The sequence below is a fragment of the Sinocyclocheilus grahami genome, unplaced genomic scaffold (assembly GCF_001515645.1).
Source record: "Sinocyclocheilus grahami isolate Dianchi unplaced genomic scaffold, SAMN03320097.WGS_v1.1 scaffold975.1, whole genome shotgun sequence".
Lineage (NCBI taxonomy): Eukaryota > Metazoa > Chordata > Actinopteri > Cypriniformes > Cyprinidae > Sinocyclocheilus > Sinocyclocheilus grahami.
This window is the reverse complement of record NW_015506154.1, coordinates 207,880-233,424: the sequence shown is the minus strand read 5'-3', so window position 1 is coordinate 233,424 and position 25,545 is coordinate 207,880. Positions and strand designations below refer to the sequence as shown.

The following is a 25,545-nucleotide window of genomic DNA, read 5'->3' as shown; positions in this document are numbered from 1 at the left end:
GAGCCGGCCAAACTCACTCGTCTAATATGTCGAGCCTTCTGTCGTCTATCCTATGTTGCTCTCGTCGTTTTCTTCTTTGTTTTACACTGAAGTGATTAATGAGCAGTTCACACAATCCTTCTCCAAACTCTCCAGCACGTGTTCACTTACATAAATCAAAAAATTGCTCATGAACCCGTTTTCATTTTCTGCCAGTAACTCTTGGCTGAACGCTAATGCCATCTGGATACGCCGTTTAGTTCACGCGACCGACCTTTGACCTTTCGGTTTTGCCTGGAGAGTTTGTGAGAAACGAGTGTTTACCCAATGGCCATTTATAGAAGAAACGGCGGGACACACACACACCTTCTGACATCCACGCTGCTGTTCTCACCTGCAGCCATTAACGTCTCGCTGTGAGCGCCACGCTTTCCCCGGCAGTCGATTCAATTACTCCGGCAGCATTCACAATTGCTCTGCAATCCTGCCGCTAGTTCACTTATCTGAGACGCCTGAGCTCATAGTTTAACTCCGTTTACACAGGCTGTATTTAGCTTTGAGAATCATAAAAGCATATCAACAAACACAAAATGAATACCCGTGGCTCCTGACTATATATTGAGGTCTTATGAAGCGAAATGATCGGTTTGTGCAAGAAACTGAACATTACTTACAACATTATTACCTGTAATCCAGAGCCTCAGGCAAACGGTCCGGAGTGATGTCTGGTTCGTGAATGAATCATTCTTTTGAACCGATTCTTTTTGGCAAACTAGTTGAACCAGTTAACTAAGTCGGACTGAAGCGTCTGAAACAGTTCGCGGCTCGATTCAAACTCAAACGCCTGACGGTCACTCCGACCGGAAATAAGCCGAAATACTGGCCTATCTGATCCTAAGAGGAATGAACTGATTCAGCGCTCCAGTTCCTCCAACAGTCACTCAGACCGAGAGCCGGCCAAACTCACTCGTCTAATATGTCGAGCCTTCTGTCGTCTATCCTATGTTGCTCTCGTCGTTTTCTTCTTTGTTTTACACTGAAGTGATTAATGAGCAGTTCACACAATCCTTCTCCAAACTCTCCAGCACGTGTTCACTTACATAAATCAAAAAATTGCTCATGAACCCGTTTTCATTTTCTGCCAGTAACTCTTGGCTGAACGCTAGTGCCATCTGGATACGCCGTTTAGTTCACGCGACCGACCTTTGACCTTTCGGTTTTGCCTGGAGAGTTTGTGAGAAACGAGTGTTTACCCAATGGCCATTTATAGAAGAAACGGCGGGACACACACACACCTTCTGACATCCACGCTGCTGTTCTCACCTGCAGCCATTAACGTCTCGCTGTGAGCGCCACGCTTTCCCCGGCAGTCGATTCAATTACTCCGGCAGCATTCACAATTGCTCTGCAATCCTGCCGCTAGTTCACTTATCTGAGACGCCTGAGCTCATAGTTTAACTCCGTTTACACAGGCTGTATTTAGCTTTGAGAATCATAAAAGCATATCAACAAACACAAAATGAATACCCGTGGCTCCTGACTATATATTGAGGTCTTATGAAGCGAAATGATCGGTTTGTGCAAGAAACTGAACATTACTTACAACATTATTACCTGTAATCCAGAGCCTCAGGCAAACGGTCCGGAGTGATGTCTGGTTCGTGAATGAATCATTCTTTTGAACCGATTCTTTTTGGCGAACTAGTTGAACCAGTTAACTAAGTCGGACTGAAGCGTCTGAAACAGTTCGCGGCTCGATTCAAACTCAAACGCCTGACAGTCACTCCAACTGGAAATGAGCCGAAATACTGGCCTATCTGATCCTAAGAGGAATGAACTGATTCAGCGCTCCAGTTCCTCCAACAGTCACTCAGACCGAAGACCGATGAGCCGCTGATGTGCGCGTGCGTGAACCGAGAACTAGAGGTCTGCATTCCTGTGGGTCTCCCGTGGGGACCGTGGGACCCGACCGGATTTTTTGCGCTGCGGGATTACATTCCCGAATAAAACGCGGTAGCGGTCGGTAACTCTGGTGTAATTTGAACAGGAGCGGGCGGTCTAACAATATCCCGTTCCCGAAGTCCATTTAGAACAGCATATCTGCGCTTTATTCTTATTGACCACCGGTACAGCTTGCACTCAGGACTGTTATGCATTATTTGCGTGGTCTGTGCGCAGCATGTGCATAACGATGCTCAGAGCAGGCTGTACCGGTGGTAAATATACGGCCCTCAGACAGAACAGGCAGGTTGTCGATGAGTGACAGCAGAATAAGGATGGAGTAAAGTGTGGATGCGCTGTACTTGAAGGACGTTCAACTCGGTTTTGTTTATATTTTGCTTAGCCTATAATTTTAAATGAAAGATGTCGTATTTATTTATTTTTCTCTGCGACACTTTTCCTACTGTGACAAACAGAAAAATGTCAAAAATTTTGTATTTTAACAAGACGAATAAAAATAGCTAATAGGCTATTTTTGTACAACCTACATTTTTATTTTTTCTCTCTCTGCAACACTTTTTCCCTATTGCGTTGTCAATGTTAAACGAATTGTATCCTGACAAGACGAATAAAAATAAGAAATAGAATTTTTGTACACATTTTTTTTGACCGTCAAAGTGACGGTAACTGCTAACTTGCATTTTAGGAATCACCAAGTATGACAGTTTCAGCTACAAATCTTCTTTACTGTTCTACTGAAGAAAAATAGTCACCTACTTAGATCGCCTGAGAGAAATGAAAAGCACATTTTCATTTTGGGGTGAACTTTCCCTTTTACTGTTGGAATAGCCAGACATTGGAAGGGACGTCATTTTGTGACTATACCTTGTGAAAGGTAGTTGTATTTTTTAAAGAAGTAATCAATATTTTTTAGACAGTGATGAAAGTGTGAAGGTAATATGCAAATGAGTAAATACAATCAACGAAAAGCAGGTGTTAGTACAACCAATCAGAACTTGATTTTGTATTCAGAATCCTGTGTGGAGTACTTTATTTTAGTTTTTTTTGTTTTGTTTGCAGTGAAATCAGGAGATAGATATGAATTGTAGGGTTGCCAGCAGCTCTTGGCCAATTTGCCTTTGATTTGCCATCTCTCACATCCTGATGGTCTGATCTAAACTCTATGCTTATAAAAGAAAGAGGCTTTCTTTCACCCAGAACTCACCTGTTGAGAGAGAGAAACAGATCAAAAATACAGTAAAACAGTAATATTGTGAAATATTTTTACAATTTATAAGAACTGTATTATAATATCTGTTAAACTGTAATGTATTTCTGTGATGCGCAGCTGTATTTTCAGCATCATTCCTCCAGTCTTCAGTGTCACATGATCTTCAGAAATCAGTATAATATGCTGATCTGCTGCTCGAGAGACATTTCTGATTATTATCAATGATGAAAATATTTTTGTGGAAACCATGATACATTTTATTTTTCGGACTTCACGGATGAATAGAAAGTTCAAAAGAGCAGCATTTATTTGAAATAGACTTTGCTGAATGAAATGTTAATTACTTACTAAATATCTTACTGACATATTGTAAAACGTCTGATTCATTAGACTTGAGCAGACTGAATGGTTCTTAAATCCATTTCTGCTTAAATTGTCCCATTGGATGCAATCGTTTATGTAAGAATGAATATATGAATCATTTTGTTTCATAAAGATCGAATGTGTGCTCACAGGTATGTGTCTATCAGCATTTTACAACGGCCTTGAGTGCAGCGGAGCATCAGGCCATCATGTTTTATGTAAGATTATTTCTCCCCACCCACATGACCAATAGTTACAGCAGAGAAAAAAGAGTCTGAATCTAGAATAACACACAGCTGATGAACTGCACACAGCATGGCCAGGCGCGTTTGTTTAGGCAGTAAAGAGGATGGATTGCATGTAGACTTTATCTCTGACAGAAGATGAGGATCAAAGAGAGAGAGCTAGTCATCTCTCTTCCTGGCTGTGGAGAGACAGATGAACAGATGTATGCTCATTTGGACAAATGGTGGTGAAGTCTGTCCTCTCTCCGCCTGATGTCCATCCTCTTGGCGTTTGAGATTTGAAACGGTTTCCTCTCAGTGCAATCACTTGCTTAAAGAAATGGAACCAGATCCTATATGGCCCTGTGCATCTTGGCCGATAGCGTGGAACCGTTTCTCTGGTGGCGTGATTATAAAAGCGTTCAGTAATCAGCACACGGCCAACTGCCAAGTGTACGAGTGAGTCTTTGATTCTGAACTTCAAAAATATTGTGTCCTCATGCCTGAGTTTATATTTTGGTGTTCCTGCTAGAATCCCACATGATTTCTCAAACGATCTGTTTTCTTCACTTTTTTCAGCATTTTGTACATTGCTTGGCGGAGGTTTTTCATGTGGTTTACTGGTTCAAAACCAGAGAGCTGGGGAACTAATTCAGATTTGTTGCACAAGCCCTCGATTCAGTTAGTTTGGGAATATTTTAGCCGTAATGTCAACAGACTTCAGAGTTCAGAGAAAAATCTCATGCATAAAGTAAAAAAAGTCAATCTTGATTTTAAGATTAATTGAATCGTTGATCCCAGAATGCGTTACAACAGTAAAAAAAAAAAGATGGGAAATGTCGACTACAAATATATTTTATTCATATTGTTGTTAGTGTCACAATGCTGCTTATGCAGAGCTCCAAGTCACTCACTAATGAGGCTCCATTTTGGTGAGGGCACTGCCTTTGTAGGGAGTAGACGGCAAGGCAGCTCGCTAGGGTTTGGAAAAGAGCTCATATTCGTTGAGTTCTTCCCAGCTCACGTGTGTTTCCTCTCTCCGTTTTTTGTTGCCCTCCAGGCTCGTACATGATGGTGGACACCTCACAGCACGATTACGGAGAAAAGGCTCGCCTGCAGATGCCCGTGATGAAAGAAAACGACACTCACTGCATCGACTTCAACTATCTCCTGTACTGCCCCGACGGCTCCAGCCCCGGGACTCTCAACATCCTGGTGAAGGTCAATAAAGGGCCGCTGGCCAATCCCATCTGGAACGTCACTTCCTGCACAGGCAAAGGCTGGATGAAGGCGGAGCTCGCTGTCAGCACTTTTTGGCCCAATGAGTATCAGGTATGCTAATTATTCAGTCAATCAAAAGATGCAGTGAGAGTTTGTTTTCTATAGAACCGAACAGTCGGCTTCCGGAAGTAAAAACATTTTCTGCAAAGGGGAATTGATTTTTAATGATAACTTATAAACCTTTAAAGACAGACCAACTGTGAGCTCTGAGGCTGTTAATCAATGGTATATGCTTTTGTTGAAGCCATCCATTCACATTATTTCAACTTGTTTTTAAAAACAACTTATGTTTAACAGCTGAGTCGTAGCAAGCCAATCGCACCAAAAGAGCTTGGCAGGGAAAGCACCACAAATAACGTAATGATACACCCTCAAAATACTTAAATGATTGTGTGTGTATATATATTTTGCAATAAATAGTTGAGGTATACCTATGATGAAAATTACAGGCCTCTCTCATCTTTTTAAGTGGGAGAACTTGCACAATTGGTGGCTGACTAAATACTTTTTTTCCCCACTGTATATATATATATATATATACACACAACAACCTTAAACCAATAGTTATTTTTGAACTCGATTATGTCATTCACAATGCTTCATGTAATTGTAGTTATTTCCCTAAACCGTGTAGTTTATAGTCTTGTACCTTTGTTTTTTGACTGATTTTCAAATACTTTAGGTCTGTACCTTTGTGACTCTCCTTGTAGCTAGTTGGTTTGGTTCGTGGCTTATAATGCTACCCAGGCTCATTGAAAATATGTGCCTTTTTCTACATTTTTGCAAAACTCAAAAAACGTATCTATACATACAAATCGCTGCTGTTTCCAGTTGAAATGAACACTAGAGGCAGTAAAACTCCAACAAACATTCTTCCTTTTCACATAAAGTACGATTTACAGGGCCAGATTTTCCTTTAGGAAAGCCAAATTTTTGCACAAATCCTTGCACAATATTATGTTATGACTTTACAACAAATTTAACCTGCTGCAAGATCTGAAATCTGATACTTTTGAACATTAGTGTCACATATACAGCTTCATATGTGTGGGTTTTCTAATGCAGCAGGTTTGCTTAGTAGCTTGTGCGTTGAAGCGCTCCGGTATGCATCCCGTGAAACTACGATCAACAAAACAGCTCAAAGCCACGTATAAGTTAAAGGGGTCATATGATGCGATTTAAATTTTTCCTTTCTCTTTGGAGTGTTATGAACTCTTGGTTGCAAAGACTAAAGTCTTCTAAAAGAGATATTCTTTCTAAAAGTTAAGAGTCAGCCACGCCTACCTAAAACGCCTCGTTCTAACACGCCCCCACATGTCTACCTCACTATGTGGGAAGATTTGCATAACGCCGCCCAAATGTTCACGCAAAGAAAGAAGGCGTAACTTTTATTCTCGCTGTAGTATTGTTGCTGCCGCCGCCGCCATGTTGTGAAGAGCTGTGTGTTTTGTTGTGAAAGCGAAACTACTTTGTTTGGTCTTCCGAAAGAGGACGATATCTGCTTCGTCATGCCTAGAGCTGATCCATGCTGGTCGCTGAGGAAATACATCAACTTCATGCTGTGGATCGCCGGATCGGCTTTCACCGTGGACGAAGCGGAGTCCAGCCTGGGGTCATCACATGTGGTTGCTGCAGGCCCTCCGGATGCGCCTTAGTCGAATCCGCCGGCCGCGCCGTTCTTAAGCCCGCCGCCTCTGCTCACTCAAATGCGAGTTTTTTGAGCAGTGTAGAGTAGCACTTGTTGTTTGTCATTTCTCCGATCACAAATGCAGACATGGTTTTATGTTACGCTCCGGCCGGACAGGGCATCACAGTATGGTAAGGGGCGTAACATTTCCGTCACACGCTTGAGATATTCGGCCAATCACAACGCACTGGATAGCTGGCCAATCAGAGCACACCTCACTTTTCAGGCCGATGAGCTTGAAAAATCGGCGTGTTTCAGAAAGGCGGGGCATAGAGGAGAAAAATTTTTTTTTTTTTAACCTTAAACCTCATAAACACATTTCATTACACTAAATACACAACATAATGTTCTTTTTAGCAACATCATATGACCCCTTTAAAATAGCACGTTGCATCAGCGGATGCATTTTTATATCACTTTAGTATTCGTTAACACTATCGAGTTGGTTTAGGGTTGGGTTTGTTGTAGGGGGAATGTTATTTTCCAACATGATAGACCGTTAACCCTATAGTGACACTATCCGAGCATGTGAATTCTGAACCGCCGCAACATAATAAAAACGTGCCACGGTCATGCATTGAACTCATGTTTTAGCGCTATTCACTGGACATTTCACTTTGAAACATGCAGTAATGCACGCACTGTAATATTGGTGTTGCAGAAACGTCACCACGAGCATGTATTTTCAATGAGCCTGGGTTGTTATAACGCTTTAACAAAGACTTTTTTAAAATCCCTTTGGGAAACATGAATGGAAAAAATACTTCCGATGCGACTGAAAAAGTGTACGGTCACTAACGCACTCTATTAACAAGATCAGGTCAAAGAGATGCAAAGATACTAAAGGCAACCTCAGTGCAAATGTACCAGCAGAGCTGAAAAGTCAGTAGGTTTTTTCTTGTATTGTCGTAACTCTTGAGCTTTGTGTGGTGACACATTCCTGCCATCGAGTCCTCTGAACAAAAGAATGAGGAAGAAATTCACAACGGATGTTTTGTTTGTCGGTGGTATTGGTGTCCGGTTGATTTATGGGAATGTCGAGGTTCTGTTGAGCTTTTCTTTTGTAGCTCTCTCACACTTGCAGTAATGGCTCTCAGTAATGTTTTCTACAGGTGAAGTGTCTCTCTGGGTCAGTGGAGTTTGTTCACAGGACTTTTTGTTTTTCAATACAATAGCTTTTCACTGTGCCTAGCTGTTTGAATGTAATACTTCATCTGCTGAATGTGACTACTATGATAATCCGTTTCTTCTCTTCTTTCTTGTTTTAATCAGTGCTGGATGTGGGTGTGTATGTGTCAGTGTTTGCTGTGTGTGTATGATCTGACTGGTTGTTCTGCTTCAATGTCTGTGTGTGTGTGTGTGTGTGTGTAAGAGAGAGACAGTGAATACTGAAAGCCTCCGTCTGTCTTCAGACTAATTGGGAGTCTTGACTGATCTCCCCTCTGTCTCGCTCTGCTGTCTGTCTTTCTGGGTGAGAGACAGAATTTTAAACAACATGATGATACAGGTTTTTCATGCAGGATATTCATCTGGTCTTTCCACAGGTTCAGGGTGCAGTAGCTCAGCTGGAGTCTTTATAGCGGCCGTCTGTTTGCTTTATCAGCCCTAAATGTAAACACACCTGCAGGGTTCGTGCAGTTAGATGCCTCTGCTGGCCGCCTGCACACATTACCCGTAACGCTCGGAGGATTCAGGCGGCGTGGGGAGACACTGTTGTGATTAATATTGCATGATATTTCCGAGACGAGCTAATGGATCAGAGGGGCTTGTTTCTTCATGTCTCGATTTGATTTCTCACAGTATAGAGTATCCACCTGCTTCCCCTCCAAACCCCCCGGAGACGTGTCCCTTCTAATGAGTCCAGGCATGTTACGTCCCTTTATTACGCTCTCTCATTCTCTCTCTCTCTCGCTCGCAGTCCATCTCTAAAGCCTGGTGTGGGCTTGTTATTTCTTGTCCTCTTTAATTAGGCACTGATGAGTCAAATCTGTTGCTGGAGTCCAGTTTATTTTAGTTTAGTTTCACTTTAGTTTAGTTTTTTTCCACTGATATCTACCGAGGGTGTCTTCATCCCCCCGAGAGCGCCATACTTCCCCGATCAGATCGTTAGTCACCACGTCAAACGGACTCGCTTAATGAGCTGGACACCTGCCCTTAGTTCCCTTTCATTATTTGATTTCAGATCGTCAGAAATCACGCCAGAGCGCCGAACTGAAGCGTTTGAGGAGCTCTGTCTGCGTTCACGAGCGCGAGCGTCATTCATGCTGTCAAAGGGAATGAGTTAAGGCGTCGCACGTCTTCCTTTGGTCATCCTTCAGTTCTCATGAATGATTGAATATCGTTAAACTTGAGAGAAGAAGTTGTTTTTCTGTTTTTAATTTCTTCTAAGCCAAATAGCATTCATGTTCCTTTGTGGTTTCTCTGGCTTATGATGTGTTCTTCAGTAATCTTCTTTGAGGACGCAAACGGAAATGTGTGCCATCAGTAGGGATGTGTGTGTGTTTAACCCTCTCAACGAAAGCATCTAGCTAATTAATTAAGCTAACTAAATTAATTAACCGCTCGCTTGAAAAAAAATAGATTTTACATTCATATTGGTGATCTGACTATTAACTATGAGCATGTGCGACCTGCATGTACAAAAATCAGATGGTGCGTGTACAGTACGTGCATACTATCATCACGTACACTGTATGCGGACCCTGCATACACGTAAAAACTGAAGTGTACTTTGTTCTTACATTCATGATTCAAAATCATGCTTTTCATGGTTGAAATACTTTAAATTCATTTATGCTAAAGCTATTGCCTGTAATTCCACCATTTGTGTCAATAATAATTCAATTTCCCCAACCTTCGGTAAAGAATATTTTGAGCAGCACTATATTGTGCACCTGTAGTTATTGGTTAAAGAAGGTCTCACACTTTCCCAGGGTTCACGGCTCCGTGTGAATGCCGATTTCTCACCTTCTCCCAAAACAAGATCCCTCCGGGCCGGAGATCCCTCTGGGGTTCAGAAGGAGGTGTGAGGGGAGTGATTGAGAGGAAAGCTCTCTGTGTGTGTGTGTGTGTGTGTGTGTGTGTCAGGAGGGGTTTTGTGATAGTGTTGAGATCTCACATTTAGTCAAGGTCAGCACGCACACAAACACACACTCACAGGTTTATCTTGTGTGCGGCATAGCAGTAATTTATAGGTGCTCGGAAGCTCAGATTAGTGTACAGACTCGTGTGTGTGTGTGTGTGTGTGTGTGTGTGTGATATGAGTTTACAGGGAAGTGTATAATGTGTGTATGTCCTCTGGAAATGATACAGAAGAATATCTTACAGTATCTTTATATAATATGTCACTCAGCTTCACTAACCTTCCCCTACATAAACACACAACGTTTGCGATGCTACTATTTAGTGGAGCACCTGCCCTAGCACTGATTCAAAGGATTCAAAGGAAACACTGTATGTAGGTGACAAACACAAACACACACATGTGTATTCATATCATTGTGGGGATTTCCATAACCTTAAGCTCAACATACGTTTGGTGTTGTTTTTTGCATGGAGGTTTATATAACATTGTGAGATATTTCATTCACAGCTGAACTCAATGTTACAGCCCTTCATGCAGTTTCTGTAAATTAAAAAAAAAAGTGTGTTATTTATTTATATTTATTTGATTGATTAATTGATTGAATGTATTTGATTTGATTTATTTTATGGAAAACAAATGGAGATGTTTTTCTTTTTCTTTTGAAGAATCATCACACAGCTGTTTTCCAACAGCACTTTGTAGTGTAGTTGTAGTTTTAATGACCCCAAAGGACAATAAACAAACAAACAAACAAATAAGTCACATGGTAGCTCTGTGCAAGGAACACACTTAAAATAATGTAAGCTATTCTGTCATTCACTGATAATCTTCACTTCCCCTTTTTGTTTGTAAGTCTCAAGTAGGCTGGAGAATGGTGTGTTTTGCTGTGGTCTGTCCAGATAATGACATGTGCTTAAAGTCATTAGGCTGATTACACACACTCACTCTGATGAGCTGATTTAATGTGCTCGACTGTGGGCTCTTACCGTACATGAGCGCTTCTTTTGCATGAGGCTGTCTCTCTCGGTCCTCACTGTTCTGGCCGCACTCAGGTCTAATGGTTAGTTGGTTTCAGCGGGTGGGTTTCAGGGCTGTGCTACCCTTACACAAAGAAGTTTATTCAAGTGTGATATCATCATCATCATCATGCTTATTTAAAAATAAAATAATTTCAGTCTACTTTTATGTACCTATCAGCGATATACTCAACAAAATGATACTCAAGTATACTTGGCTTATGCGAACAGAAAATCTAAAGTAATCAAGATACACTAAAAGATATAAAGTATTGAAAGTATACTTAGCTTGTTGTATTTCTCCTTTTGCCTATTAAACACTTTTCTTCACACTTATTTGTCCAGTAAATGTTTTATAACGTACATGTTCAAGTCATCTTTGAGGTTGTTACGGGGTTGACGAGACGTGAGACGTGCGGATCCATATGCAAGCTTTATTTTGGAAAAGACAGAGATGTGGTCATGAAACAGGCTTGGGTCAGATAAAGGCAGACAGGTATATGGCGGGCAAAACACAAGAATAATCCTAGGGCTAGCGTGGGTCGACGATTGGCAGACAGAGTCACAGGGGCAAGGCTAAAGGGAGAAATCCAGGAAAACAGGCAAGGCGAGGCAAAACTAGGCTAAGGCTAGGGCTAAGGCAGGGAAACTAATGAGGGCTCTGTAGTGTAGCTATCTAAGGATAAGCGCTAAACAATACTCGGCAGAGGGAAGGGATCAGAGTGAGTGTTAAATAGTGAGGGAGTGATATGAAACAGCTGTGTGCAATCAGTGCTGTGTGCAATCAGTGCAATGAATGATGGGATATGTAGTCCGGGGTGATGTGCAACAGTGTGTAGTGTGCGAGAGTCAATGAAATCGGAAAGGGTGACCTCTGATGGCTAGCAGAAGGAAGTTCATGGACCGGATTCGTGACAGAGGTGGAGTAGCAGTCATTTGATACATGGGTGGAACTGAACCTGATCTTTTTTTGTACACAGTGTTATTAACCCACACAGACACACACAAAGATTTGGCTGGTTTTATTGGCAATTCCTCCAAGGTGTGAGAGTATTGTAACAGACTTGATTCACACTGCCTTCTATTATAAGCCATTACCAGAATATCTAATTCGAGCTCTTAACACAAAACATCAAGCAAAAGGAGCAAGTCTCATTTTGTAATACATACAGTAAATCACTAATTCACTTGTAGTGTACATGGGTTCTTTTCAATTCTACTTAAAGTACAGTTAAAGTAAATATTTCAAGTATAAAAATCAGTACCCAAATTTAGCAGTATACTTAACAAAATCATACATAAATATTAAACTGTAAGCATAAGTTGTAGGCTTTCTGTAAGTTATAACTTATATATACTTGCAGTATAAACCATTCAACTTTCATACTTTAATAAACTAAAAAGTGGGCTAGAAGAATATAGTTAGTAAATTAACAGTATACCTAAAAGTTCACTCTATATATATATATATATATGCGTGTGTGTGTGTTTACTACTGTTACACTTAAAAGCATGGTTTTATAAACTATAAAGTTGGCCAATTTAGTCCTCAGAAGTATTGAAACTATACTACTAGTATATTATTAGTAGTAGTATACTTACAGCATAACATAACACTACATCTTTTGTAAGAGTAAATGCAAATACCATTTAGTTTTTGTGGTCAACATAAACCTCATTAAGTTTCGTTAGGTTTATGGTTAAAGCAATCCATTAAAAAATACCAATAGAGATATATTTATGTTATGTTTATATACCAATGGATATTTGATTATGTGTAATTCAAGATGAGAAGTAAACAGTGTCTGAAAACGATTCTTGATATGATATGAACGCTTAATACTTCTCAAGTAGCAAAAGTCATTTTAAAACACTCCACAGCAATGTTTAGAAACAGTCACTGAGAGACTTCTTCTGTGGAAGTTGAAAGTCTTCTTCGACTTCAAGCGGATCCCTATCGTTTCCTCCGGTCCTGATGAGAGAGATGGAGGATCCGTTGTGAAATATTGCACTCGCTGCATTCAGAGACCGGGCTTCAGGGTGATCTCCGAAAGCTCAGAGAGCGAGAACTGACAGATTGCAATCAAAACTGAGACATTACTGCTAGAGAGAGATGAACTGTCCTCCAGTCCTGGGCTTGATAGATCTGCTGCTTGTGGAGCGCGAATATATTGCCCCTAATGGGCTGTCGTTACGCTGGAGTCTTGGGAGAAATGGAGGACGTCTATTCTGGAGGAAAAACATTCCGGCACGCGTCTCTCCAAATGAGGAAGGACATATCGCACTTCGCTCGCTGACAGAGCGCCTGGAATAAAAAATAAAAAACGCACCCCACGCATCACATTGCCATCAATAAGCCTTTTCCTTGCTCTCATTGTTTACTGAGAGAGCTGTGGTAATGATCAGCACAGCCTGTGTGTGTGTGTGTGTGTGTGTGCGCATGTGTGTGTGTGTGCGCGCGCACTCTTGACAGGTGAAGAGATGAGAGCGCCGAGCTCAATATCTGGTGCAATGATGCCAACAGGAAGAGGAAACTGTGAATGTGTGTTTGTTTTTTTTTCTGTCTGTGTACCTGAATTGTAGTTTTTCTCAGCTGTATACTGTAATTAATGCTGTTCGTTAAGTCAAACGTCACTAGTACTAGTGCTCATAGCGATGTGCTGAAATCTCTTAACACTAAGTTTGAGCTCCAGACATGAATGATTCCTCAGATCACGTGTGCTGCCACTTTACCAGAAAACATGTGGAAAACTCCCACAGATTTATAAAACCAACAAGTTATTTGGCACTTTCAGTCCTCTCAACACACTAACATGTTACTGTCATCTACTGTAAATATAAGAGCCTCTTTGCTGTTACTAAAATATATCAAATAAAGATAATAAAACAACAAAAAAATTGTTACATCCAACAATAAACAAGAAACAGTTCTTGTGCATTCAACCTAGTCTGCATCCTCACACGTGACAACTATTAAACAACACCATAAAACACACATTTGTCTGTTTGTTTGTTGTTTTGTTTTACACCAATATTTTAGTTTAAAATGCATTTATGTGCATAAAGCAAAGTGTATAATTTATGTCCTGCTATTCACCATATAGTATTTTTTTCTTTTCACAATTGTTGTATTTTATTATTTTTTTGCATATGCTTTACTTTAAGTACAAATATTCCACATATTCTCTCAATTAATGCAAGACTCAAAAGCAGCATGATAAAGCACATCACTGCTGTCACTGCTTGACATGATGTCTGGTCAAACACACACATGTGAACCGCACACATACGCATGCAGACTGATTAACAAACAGAGGTGCAGAATGCACAGATAAGACAGAAAATCCAGCGGTGACACATTCAGATCAGATGTCAGGAGAAAGCCTGTGCTTTATTTGCGCTTTGTGCCATTGCTTCCTTTTCTCTCTCAATTTATTTGGAGCAAGAGTATGTGAAAAATCTAACGTTGCCAAAAGTTATTAGTCATATAACCTTAAAGTGATAATAATGATCCACGTACATTGACAAGAACGTGTGTGTGTGTGTGTGTTTGTGTTTGCCCTGTCGCTGAGTTGACGGCAGATCAGTCTGGATGAGGAAGCCTGCAGCTTTGCTGTCAATCAGAACCTCATCGTAAACACACACACACACACACCACTACCTGCAGACATCCACACACACACACACACACACACTAAAAAAGTCTAAGCAAAGCACTTGCTGCATACTATATAAATACTGCAGATGTGTTTAGATTTTTGAATAGAGGTGAAGCTCAGAATGCTAGATGAGGGTTTGTGTTTGGACTGCATCATGTCTAAACATCTATTACTCCCGCAATCATCCATTATGTTTCTATTGAACACATAAATGACTCTTCAGAGCATTCAATTATGAAACATTGATTACATCTGAAGCCCTGCATGTACCACAATCAATATCGCTTAAGGCTGATGACTCACAACACACACACACACACACACACACACACACACACACACACGCATTCACAGAGACATACGACACCCTCGGACCGAAGAGGAGGAACATTATGATGAGAGATAGAGCGAGAGAGAAGGCGGCTCTCATTTTGTTGTTTTCCTTCAGGAAAGCCAGCCGTGGGTCTTGAACACCGGCTGACAGGCTGGCGGAGGGTACACACACACACACACACACACACACACAAACACACACGCATTCACAGAGACATACGACACCCTCGGACCGAAGAGGAGGAACATTATGATGAGAGATAGAGCGAGAGAGAAGGCGGCTCTCATTTTGTTGTTTTCCTTCAGGAAAGCCAGCCGTGGGTCTTGAACACCGGCTGACAGGCTGGCGGAGGGTCCTGGTGAAGGACGAGCTTTGAGCGCGTCACAGACATGACGACTGTGTGTCTGCATGCAAGTGCACATGTGCAAATGTATTCAGACCAGTGAACTAAATCACTGGAGAGCAAGCAAAGTGTTTTAGTGTATTGCTATGTGGTTTCTAAGGTGTTCAGGGTGGTTGCTAGGGTGTTGCTAGGTGGTTGCAAGGGTATTATGGCCGGTTGTTGCTAAGGTATATATGTGACGCTGCAGCACAAAAGCAGTGTTAAGTCGCTGGGGGATATTTGTAGCAATAGCCAACAATACATTGTATGGGTCAATATTATTGATTTTTCTTTTATGCCAAAAATCATTAGGATATTAAGTAAAGATCATGTTCCATGAAGATATTTTGTAAATTTTCTACCGTAAATATATCAAAACTTAATGTTTGATTAGTAATATGCATTGCTAAGAACTTCATTTGGATAACTTTAAAGGCGATTTTTTTCAATATTTAGATTTTTTTGCACCCTTAGATTCCAGATTTTGATATGTATACATTTTTGATATGATGTAGAAATCTCAATTTTGAAAAACTGACACTTAAGACCGGTTTTGTGGTTCAGGGTCACATATATGGTTAAATTAAGGCCCTATGATTTCTGCGATGTGTAAAACGTATGCGTAATTGTGGAATGCAGTCATAAAAATGGAATTTACTGTTTAACACAGAATTTGGATTAATAAATCAAAAGTTGGGCTGTGCAATTAATCAACTCATGATATAGACTAGTGTCTGCAAATATTAAAACACAAAAACACTATTTAGATATGAAAGTTTCAATTGAGTAGACGTTTTTTTTTTATTAACATTTAATTAAACCTAACCGACCTTAATAAATTATCTGAATATTACATAAGTGATTGAGTTGGAAATACCAAATTACCGATTTTTTTTTTTTTTTGCCTAGAATATACATAAAAAAAATTTCATTAAAATAAATTACTGTTTGACTAACAAATTACATAAATTTTAATCCAAATATTAGTTCATCATAAAGTTTCAAGACCTATAATTATTACATATTCCATATCAATGTTCTTCTTATTTAACAACAACTTAAGAAATTAAGTGAGTTTGACACAATTAACAATTGCACACAGAGCGAGGGAAATCTGATTTCCCAGCATGCTTTGACACCGACTGTATAAAAAGAGTAAACGTTGACATTAAGAGTTGTATATGTGTGTTTCCACAACATTAATATTGGAGGAGATCTGTTAGTGTTTAACGTCCATTTATGTTTAATGTTCTTTAAAACAGATTTGTGTAATGTTACTGTTTTGTGGTGGTTATCATTATGACGAGTAAAACCTGTGGTTAGGTCGAGGACAGGCCCACGACACATTAAGATTATATAAACTGAATGTTGCTTTATATTAAAAGCAATAATTGTGTGTGTGAGTGAACGTGTCTCTTTGTTAAATATGACAGCTCGTGTATGTGTGCTACTGCAGGTTAATAGTCCATTGCTACTTTTAGTTCATTCAGATAAATAAAATTAATCATAAATATTGGATTTTATATTGGCTAATCCAAATATTAGAGTTAAAGTTAACTAAACTATTGTTGCTACACTTTTACTACAGCAAAACCATGGTTGATTTTCGTAAGGGCGAAATTCAGCTGCTGGCGGCTCTCCACTTTCTCTCTTTTTTCTCCGCCAGCTGTTGATTATATGTTTCACATGTTGTGCTTTTAGTGAGTAGGTCATCCAATAACAGAAATGAGTGATTTTCACCAATAATGAGATGCGGCTGCTGTGCAATAAGCCCTGGTTGTGGAGTAAATGAAGACACTATAGAAAATATATTATGATAATATAAATGACCCTTTCAAAGGTCAGTGACGGTGTACTGCCGTTACGCATGATACGTTTGGGCATGAGGCTGCAGGTTCGCACACTCATTTCAAAATGATATAAAATATCCAGGGTTGGGTTTTGTTTGCAATTTCAATTATGTTTATAAGATCCCATGAGTCCTGATAAATGCAATTTCAACTATTTCTGAAGTGCTGTTTGTTGGAAAGCAATTTCTTTCTTTCTTTTGTTAAAAGCTGTTAAATTATTAAGCAGTGTCAGGGTCACATATATGGTTAAATTAAGGCCCTATGATTTCTGCGATGTGTAAAACGTATGCGTAATTGTGGAATGCAGTCATAAAAATGGAATTTACTGTTTAACACAGAATTTGGATTAATAAATCAAAAGTTGGGCTGTGCAATTAATCAACTCATGATATAGACTAGTGTCTGCAAATATTAAAACACAAAAACACTATTTAGATATGAAAGTTTCAATTGAGTAGACGTTTTTTTTTTATTAACATTTAATTAAACCTAACCGACCTTAATAAATTATCTGAATATTACATAAGTGATTGAGTTGGAAATACCAAATTACCGATTTTTTTTTTTTTTTGCCTAGAATATACATAAAAAAAATTTCATTAAAATAAATTACTGTTTGACTAACAAATTACATAAATTTTAATCCAAATATTAGTTCATCATAAAGTTTCAAGACCTATAATTATTACATATTCCATATCAATGTTCTTCTTATTTAACAACAACTTAAGAAATTAAGTGAGTTTGACACAATTAACAATTGCACACAGAGCGAGGGAAATCTGATTTCCCAGCATGCTTTGACACCGACTGTATAAAAAGAGTAAACGTTGACATTAAGAGTTGTATATGTGTGTTTCCACAACATTAATATTGGAGGAGATCTGTTAGTGTTTAACGTCCATTTATGTTTAATGTTCTTTAAAACAGATTTGTGTAATGTTACTGTTTTGTGGTGGTTATCATTATGACGAGTAAAACCTGTGGTTAGGTCGAGGACAGGCCCACGACACATTAAGATTATATAAACTGAATGTTGCTTTATATTAAAAGCAATAATTGTGTGTGTGAGTGAACGTGTCTCTTTGTTAAATATGACAGCTCGTGTATGTGTGCTACTGCAGGTTAATAGTCCATTGCTACTTTTAGTTCATTCAGATAAATAAAATTAATCATAAATATTGGATTTTATATTGGCTAATCCAAATATTAGAGTTAAAGTTAACTAAACTATTGTTGCTACACTTTTACTACAGCAAAACCATGGTTGATTTTCGTAAGGGCGAAATTCAGCTGCTGGCGGCTCTCCACTTTCTCTCTTTTTTCTCCGCCAGCTGTTGATTATATGTTTCACGTGTTGTGCTTTTAGTGAGTAGGTCATCCAATAACAGAAATGAGTGATTTTCACCAATAATGAGATGCGGCTGCTGGGCAATAAGCCCTGGTTGTGGAGTAAATGAAGACACTATGGAAAATATATTATGATAATATAAATGACCCTTTCAAAGGTCAGTGACGGTGTACTGCCGTTACGCATGATACGTTTGGGCATGAGGCTGCAGGTTCGCACACTCATTTCAAAATGATATAAAATATCCAGGGTTGGGTTTTGTTTGCAATTTCAATTATGTTTATAAGATCCCATGAGTCCTGATAAATGCAATTTCAACTATTTCTGAAGTGCTGTTTGTTGGAAAGCAATTTCTTTCTTTCTTTTGTTAAAAGCTGTTAAATTATTAAGCAGTGTCTCCTGTAGTTTTTCTTCCTTGTATTTTATGTGGGAGGTGCTCTGAGCATACATTTTTCTTTCTTGGTTTAATTCCCTGACGTGATGCATGTTGCAAAGCGAAAGTAAAAGTTTCAAGTTCGTTGCGTTCTAACAGGAAAGAGTTCCTTGTCTTTATTTAAAATCAACACTTCTTTTATAAAGAGCACAGCTTTCTCACATAACGTACTGAAGCAGCCCCTGCATAGAGTGAATAATCCATTCTCAAGCCATCGATATCAATCAATTCAGCACCTCCGCCGTGGACAGCACCTGGTAACGTCGCACGTAAGAAAGCAGCCTCCTAAGGTATAGTTCAGGGAACACGTCTAGAACAGGTATACCTTTAGTTAAGACATACCTTTAGAGTCTTCGTAGCACACTATGAGGTTATCGGGAAACGCACCCTTGGACATTTCAACATGAATCATGCTGTTCACACTCTGACTAGCCTCATTATTCAGAAGCAGCCTGATTGTTCGGGGTGTTTTAAGTGGACTGGTGGTTCAGGCGGCCCACTGACGGTTTTGAAAGTATCTAGCTGCGCACATCTCGAGTTCAGAGCTGCTTTTGTCCAGGGCTGATGGGATAATTGCTGGGGTGCAGGATGTCACGCCAGTCCCAGAATATCTCCCTCTGTCTCTTTCTCTTTTTTTCTCACCTCATTTTTTTCATTCGTTCTTTTCTCCTCTTCTCATTTCAGCAATTTTCATTCTTGCCAAAGCCGCTTCCTCAGCTGAGACGCTATTGAGTCTTTGAACCATCTTCACTGATAGCTGCTCCAAAACACACACACCGTAGGGTCCCAGGGAATCGGGGAGCAAAATTGGGAAATGAGTAACATATAAAAAATTAAAAAAATAATTTTTTTTTTAAAGAAGTCTCTTCTGCTCATCACGGTTGTATTTATTTGATCAAAAATACAGAAAAACAGTAATATTGTGAAATATTATTACAATTGAATGTATCTGTTTTCTGTGTGAATATCTGTTAAAATGTCATTTATTGCTGTGATCAAAACTGAATTTTCAGCATCATTACTCCAGTAATGATCATTCTGATGTATTAACAATATGCTGATTTATTATCAATGCTGGAAAGTGTTTTCAGTTATCAATATTTTATCTTAATATTTTTTTTAACTTGTATACTAATATACTATACAAAATACTTTTGTTTCAGGATTCTTTGATGAATAAAAAATCAAAAAAAGAACTGCATTTATTCAAAATAGAAATCTTTTCTAACCATCTAAGTCTTTACTATCACTTTTTATCAATTGAACACATCCTTGCAGAAAAACAGAGAATTTAAGAGGTTTAGGGTTCAACATTACAAGCACACTAGAAGAATCAAAGGGCTTGAAACTCTCCAACCATTAGCGGTGAGACACCGATCAGCTCTGTTCACTAGTGTAACACTGCTGCTGGACTCTACACACCTGATGCCTGATCAGCAGAATTACTGTACGAGTGGATCCTGCAGCAGGAGAGAGAGCTGCGGCTGAGTAACCGCATTCAGCCAGAACACTTTTGAAGATTTACATCATAATCGGCTCATAAGCATTACTGACCAAGAGCAAGCCTGAGATTTGCTTTGGAAATGTCAGAGGCATTTTAAGAGAGATCAGTTTAAAGGGCTGCGATGCTCCGCTAAATGAAAAGCGCCATCAATATTCCCTAACACGGGCTGCAGATGGCCCGGCTCTAATTGAAATGGCTTCTGCTCAAGCCGGACCTAGCCTGATACGACTGGGTCGCTTTCAGATCGCAGGCTGGATCGCTGCAATCTTGATGCCAGGGCACAACATTAAAGGTTCATTTGGAAAGCGCCGTACAAAAGCCAGACCTTGACGTCGAGGCAGAATACAGAGCGAATTCAACTCTATTCAATCGTGCTTTGAGTTCAATAATAGAAACCTGAGACTGACCTCACCATTCACAGGATTTTCAATTACGCCTTTTCTGTCCTCGCGTGGGTGTTTGCTTGAAACGCTTTTTCTCCCAGAAATGAGCAACCGTTTGTGGAAATCTGTTTTGTCTTTGGAGATTAACAAAATGAGATTTGGCACTGTATATAAACAGAGACGATCTCTGATGGCGGTAATGACCGCAGGCGATTTTTGTAGAGTAAAGTAGGACTTTAGTACATCTTTATCTGTGCTTTCATAATTCTGTTGTCTTTGAAATATGCTGAATGTACTGACAAGCATCGTCTAAACTATGGGGCTAAACTGGTAAATAAATATGTGACCCTGGAGCACAAAACCAGTCATAAGGGTCAATTTTTCAAAATTGAGATTTATACATCATCTGAAAGCTTTCCATTGATGTATGGTTTGTTAGGATGGAACAATATTTGGCTGAGATACAACTATTAGAAAATCTGGAATATGAGGGTGCAAAAAAAAAATCTAAATATTGAGAAAATCCTCTTTAAAGTTGTCCAAATGAAGTTGTTAGCAATGCATATTACTAATCAAACATTAAGTTTTGATATATTTACGGTAGGAAATGTACAAAATATCTTCATGGAACATGATCTTTACTTAATATCCTAATGATTTTTGGCATAAAAGAAAAATCTATAATTTTGACCCATACAATGAATTGTTGGCTATTGCTACAAATATACCCCAGCGACTTAAGCTCCAGGGTCACATATATATATATATATATATTTTTTTTAAAAAATCTATAATTTTGACCCATACAATGAATTGTTGGCTATTGCTACAAATATCCCCCAGCGACTTAAGCTCCAGGGTCACATATATATATATATATATATATTTTTTTTTTTTTATGTCATTTCTACTGAAAGTCATTTGTATTTTGTATCAAATAAACACACTACAGTTAAAATGATAAGATGATGTACTTTAGCATGTTTGTTAACACATCATAATATGTGCAAGACAAAAGATTATTAAAACATTTATTAAAGTACAACTTTTAATTTGACATTAATGCAAAGTGCACTTTTTAAAGGTGAGTTAAGAAAGTAATGAAAGTTTAAGTATATTTAAGTGGCCTTACTGTATATTTCATTAATAATTTATTATCAAGTATTTTTTTTAAATATAACTTTTGTGCGTTTGAAGTGCCCATTCAAAATAATTAAGCACACTTCTTTCTCACAAGGATTAGTAGCAGATGTGTAGAGTAATAATAGAGATGTTCTTCAATAGAAATGAATCACATTCATGCAGAAAATCTTTTCATTCATTCATTCATTCATTCATTCGATTGAGCGGTGTGAATGAATGGCAGCTCATCTAAAGCACACATCCTGTTTCTCTGTACAGGTCATATTCGAGGCAGAGGTGACAAACGGCAGAAGAGGTTTCATTGCCATTGATGATATCCAGGTGCTCAGTTACCCATGCGGTGAGTCACAGCGTGTGTGTGAGTGCGTGTGAGTGCGTGTGTGTGTTCGTGTGTGTGTGCGTGTCTGTGTCTGGGGGTGTGTGAGTCCGTGTGTGTTCGTGTGCATGTCTGTGTCTGGGGGTGTGTGTGTGTGTGTTTGTGTTTGTGTGCGTGTCTGTGTCTGGGGGTGTGGGGGTGCGTGAGTGCGTGTCTGTGTCTGTGTCTGGGGGTGTGTGAGTGCATGTGTGTTCGTGTGCGTGTCTGTGTCTGGGTGTGTGGGGGTGTGTGTGAGTGCGTGTGTGTTTGTGTTCGTGTGCATGTCTGTGTCTGGGGATGTGGGGGTGCGTGAGTGCGTGCGAGAGTGTGTGTGTGTGAGTGTGTGTGAGTGTGTGTGAGTGTGTGTGAGTGTGTGTGAGTGTGTGTGAGTGTGTGTGAGTGTGTGTGAGTGTGTGTGAGTGTGTGTGAGTGTGTGTGAGTGTGTGTGAGTGTGTGTGAGTGTGTGTGAGTGTGTGTGAGTGTGTGTGAGTGTGTGTGAGTGTGTGTGAGTGTGTGTGAGTGTGTGTGAGTGTGTGTGAGTGTGTGTGAGTGTGTGTGAGTGTGTGTGAGTGTGTGTGAGTGTGTGTGAGTGTGTGTGAGTGTGTGTGAGTGTGTGTGAGTGTGTGTGAGTGTGTGTGAGTGTGTGTGAGTGTGTGTGAGTGTGTGTGAGTGTGTGTGAGTGTGTGTGAGTGTGTGTGAGTGTGCGTGCGTGTGTGTGTGAGAGTGTGTGTGTGTGTGCGAGTGCGTGTCTGTGTCTGTCTGTGTGTGTGTGTGTGTGAGTGTCTGTGTCTATGTGTGTGTTTGTGTGAGGCGTTTCGGGACAGTTGACAGAATTGTCACTTGCCTAATCGGGTCACTGTTGCATCTTCACAAAGCTGTATCATTTGCACATCTTTTTAAGTCACGGTCACATCCAAAGCCTGCGCACATAAAGCAAAACACCTTGCGAGCACCAAATTGAGTTATTTTTCCGCAGCTTATTGTGCTTAAGTGGCCAAATACACACACAAAGATGTCAAAATGCCCATCCTGGCGAGTATCCTCATAAACACAGTCAGTTTTGTCTTAAGTGAATGTAAGCAGTTGTTGAAAAAGCAAACCGTTGTGTATCAGTACACTAGAGCCGTCTTAAAGAGACAGCAGCCTAATAAAGCTGTGGCGTCTGTCACTCATCACTAACTTTAATTTTAAGGATTAATTTGTTTTTAATTTACAGTTTATTCTATTTCTGTATATTTCTGTACCTGAATACTACTGTTAGACATAAACGGTTTCCTAAATGAAATTCAGGTCCTGAGTCTAGTTGGTAATATTAGTTAAATCGATTATAATACTCAGTGATGTGATGATATGTTCTCTGCGTGGAGTAACGTCTGGCGCAGTCGCAGCTTGTAATTATTAGTAAAACAAATAGAAAGCAAATAAGTAGCATTAGTAGTCATTAATTTTAGTTAACATATGCTATGATAAATTTGAACATTTGAACAGTTTTATTCTTATATTATACATACAATTCATGGAAATGTATTGGTAAGAATGTGTACCCTATTTATAGTGTTCTATTTCAAATAAATGCTGTTGTTTTAAACTTTCTGTTCATCTGTGATGAAAAATAAACTGCATCACAGTTTCCACAAAAATATTGTGCAGCACAACTGTTTTCAACATTGATAATAATCAGAAATGTTTCTCGAGCAGCAGATCAGCATATTATACTGATTTCTGAAGATCATGTGACACTGAAGACTGGAGTTATGTGCATCACAGCAATCAATTACATTCTACAACATATATTCACATAGAAAACAGCTATTTCAACCTGTAATAATATTTCACAATATTACTGTTTTTTGGTCAAGTAAGTGTAGCCTAAAACAATGAAAATGTAGCATAAAACAATGTAGCAGTAAAAAAAAAAAAAAATCATACAGATCCCAAACTTAGTCAAATGTAGCGTGTGTATAAAATATTTGGAGTGGGGCCAAAATTACAATAGTAGAGAAAAAAGAAGTTTGATCTTTACTGTGTAGATGATGCTGACAAACACACTAGCAATGACAACAAAACAGTTTCAATCTGTTTGCACTACACAGTACCAAAATGCATAAAACATATCGTTACTCCTTATAATATATCACGTGCTCCAAGATGCAGAAGCGGTGTCTGATTCAAGAACGAACTGATTCCTTTCAATTAACCTTTTAAATAGGTTCGTAAATCGCACCAAACGATTCATTGGCGAATTAGAATGAACCGATTGTAGCTGTTCTCAAGTCGACAACTCACTGATTCAAATGAACCGTTTAGTGCGAGTCTCCAGTGAACTCACAAGTAAGAACCGGGAGATCTAGTCAGATGCTGTTAAAAGTAAGTTACTAATGTTGAATTTTAGGATTAATTATTGTAACTGAAAATCATATTTAGATCAAAACTGTCAGTTGTTTGTGCACTAAATCTGCTGTAAAGTGTGATGTATTTAAGCCCACTGAAATGATTGAATGCAGACACATCAACATCTGTGTCTCTGTTTTAGGTTAAAAAAAAACCTGAAACATTAAAATAACACAGACTAAATAAAATTATTCCCCGCTGCCATAACGTTAACAGTTTTATTAAAATGCTACGCATTTCGCCCTATGTGACGTCTGTTTTTATATTGTTTATTAACAGTATACATTTTTATATTGTTTGGATTAACTAGCCGAGTAGACAGATATGAATGTTTATTCATAACCATACTGAAAATAAGTAAATATTGTTAGCTGATGGTAACTCTCTAGCTAACGAGCTTGCTGGTGCTAAGTTGAGGTAATTTTAAGATATAAAGTCCAAATATTGTTATTCAACCACCTAGATAGATTACATCTGGGGAAAAGAAAGGATTTGCTGTTCAGAACATGGTAACTACAGTAATTATCACAGTGGCAAGTGATGCCCTCTGGGGGCATTTGGCCAGGGGTGTTTTTACACCACAGACAAGGTTTGAGAAGAAATAAAATCATTATGAAAATATAATTATATTTTCCTTAAAATGTTGTTCCTGACTTCTGGCCTTATTCTCATGTCATATACGTATAACTGTGATGTTCTGCAAAACAACAAGCTTTAAAACACTTTTCTCTTACTGGTGTAAATCAGATGGTCCGATCTGTTTTCTCTCAGGTACATCGCAGTGAACATTACTACATCACTCTCGTCAACGTAGACCATATCAACAACACAAATATATCTCGACTCCATATAGTGGTTATTTTGGGAAAATCACAGGTATTTTGAGCAGCAGGATTATAAAAAATATGTGCCGATATAAAATTTAATTAAGTAGCCTATATAAAATTGCAAAA

General features: G+C 39.0%; 1 protein-coding gene across 1 annotated transcript in view; it reads left to right on the top strand.

Moving 5' to 3' along the window:
• Positions 1 to 25,545, top strand: part of ptprk (protein tyrosine phosphatase receptor type K) — a 181,663-nt gene that overhangs the window by 57,404 nt on the left and 98,714 nt on the right. Inside the window, exons 4-5 of the mRNA XM_016250223.1 lie at positions 4,799 to 5,070; positions 22,105 to 22,186. Of these exons, the coding sequence (XP_016105709.1) occupies positions 4,799 to 5,070; positions 22,105 to 22,186 (354 nt within the window). The remainder of the gene's footprint in view (positions 1 to 4,798; positions 5,071 to 22,104; positions 22,187 to 25,545) is intronic.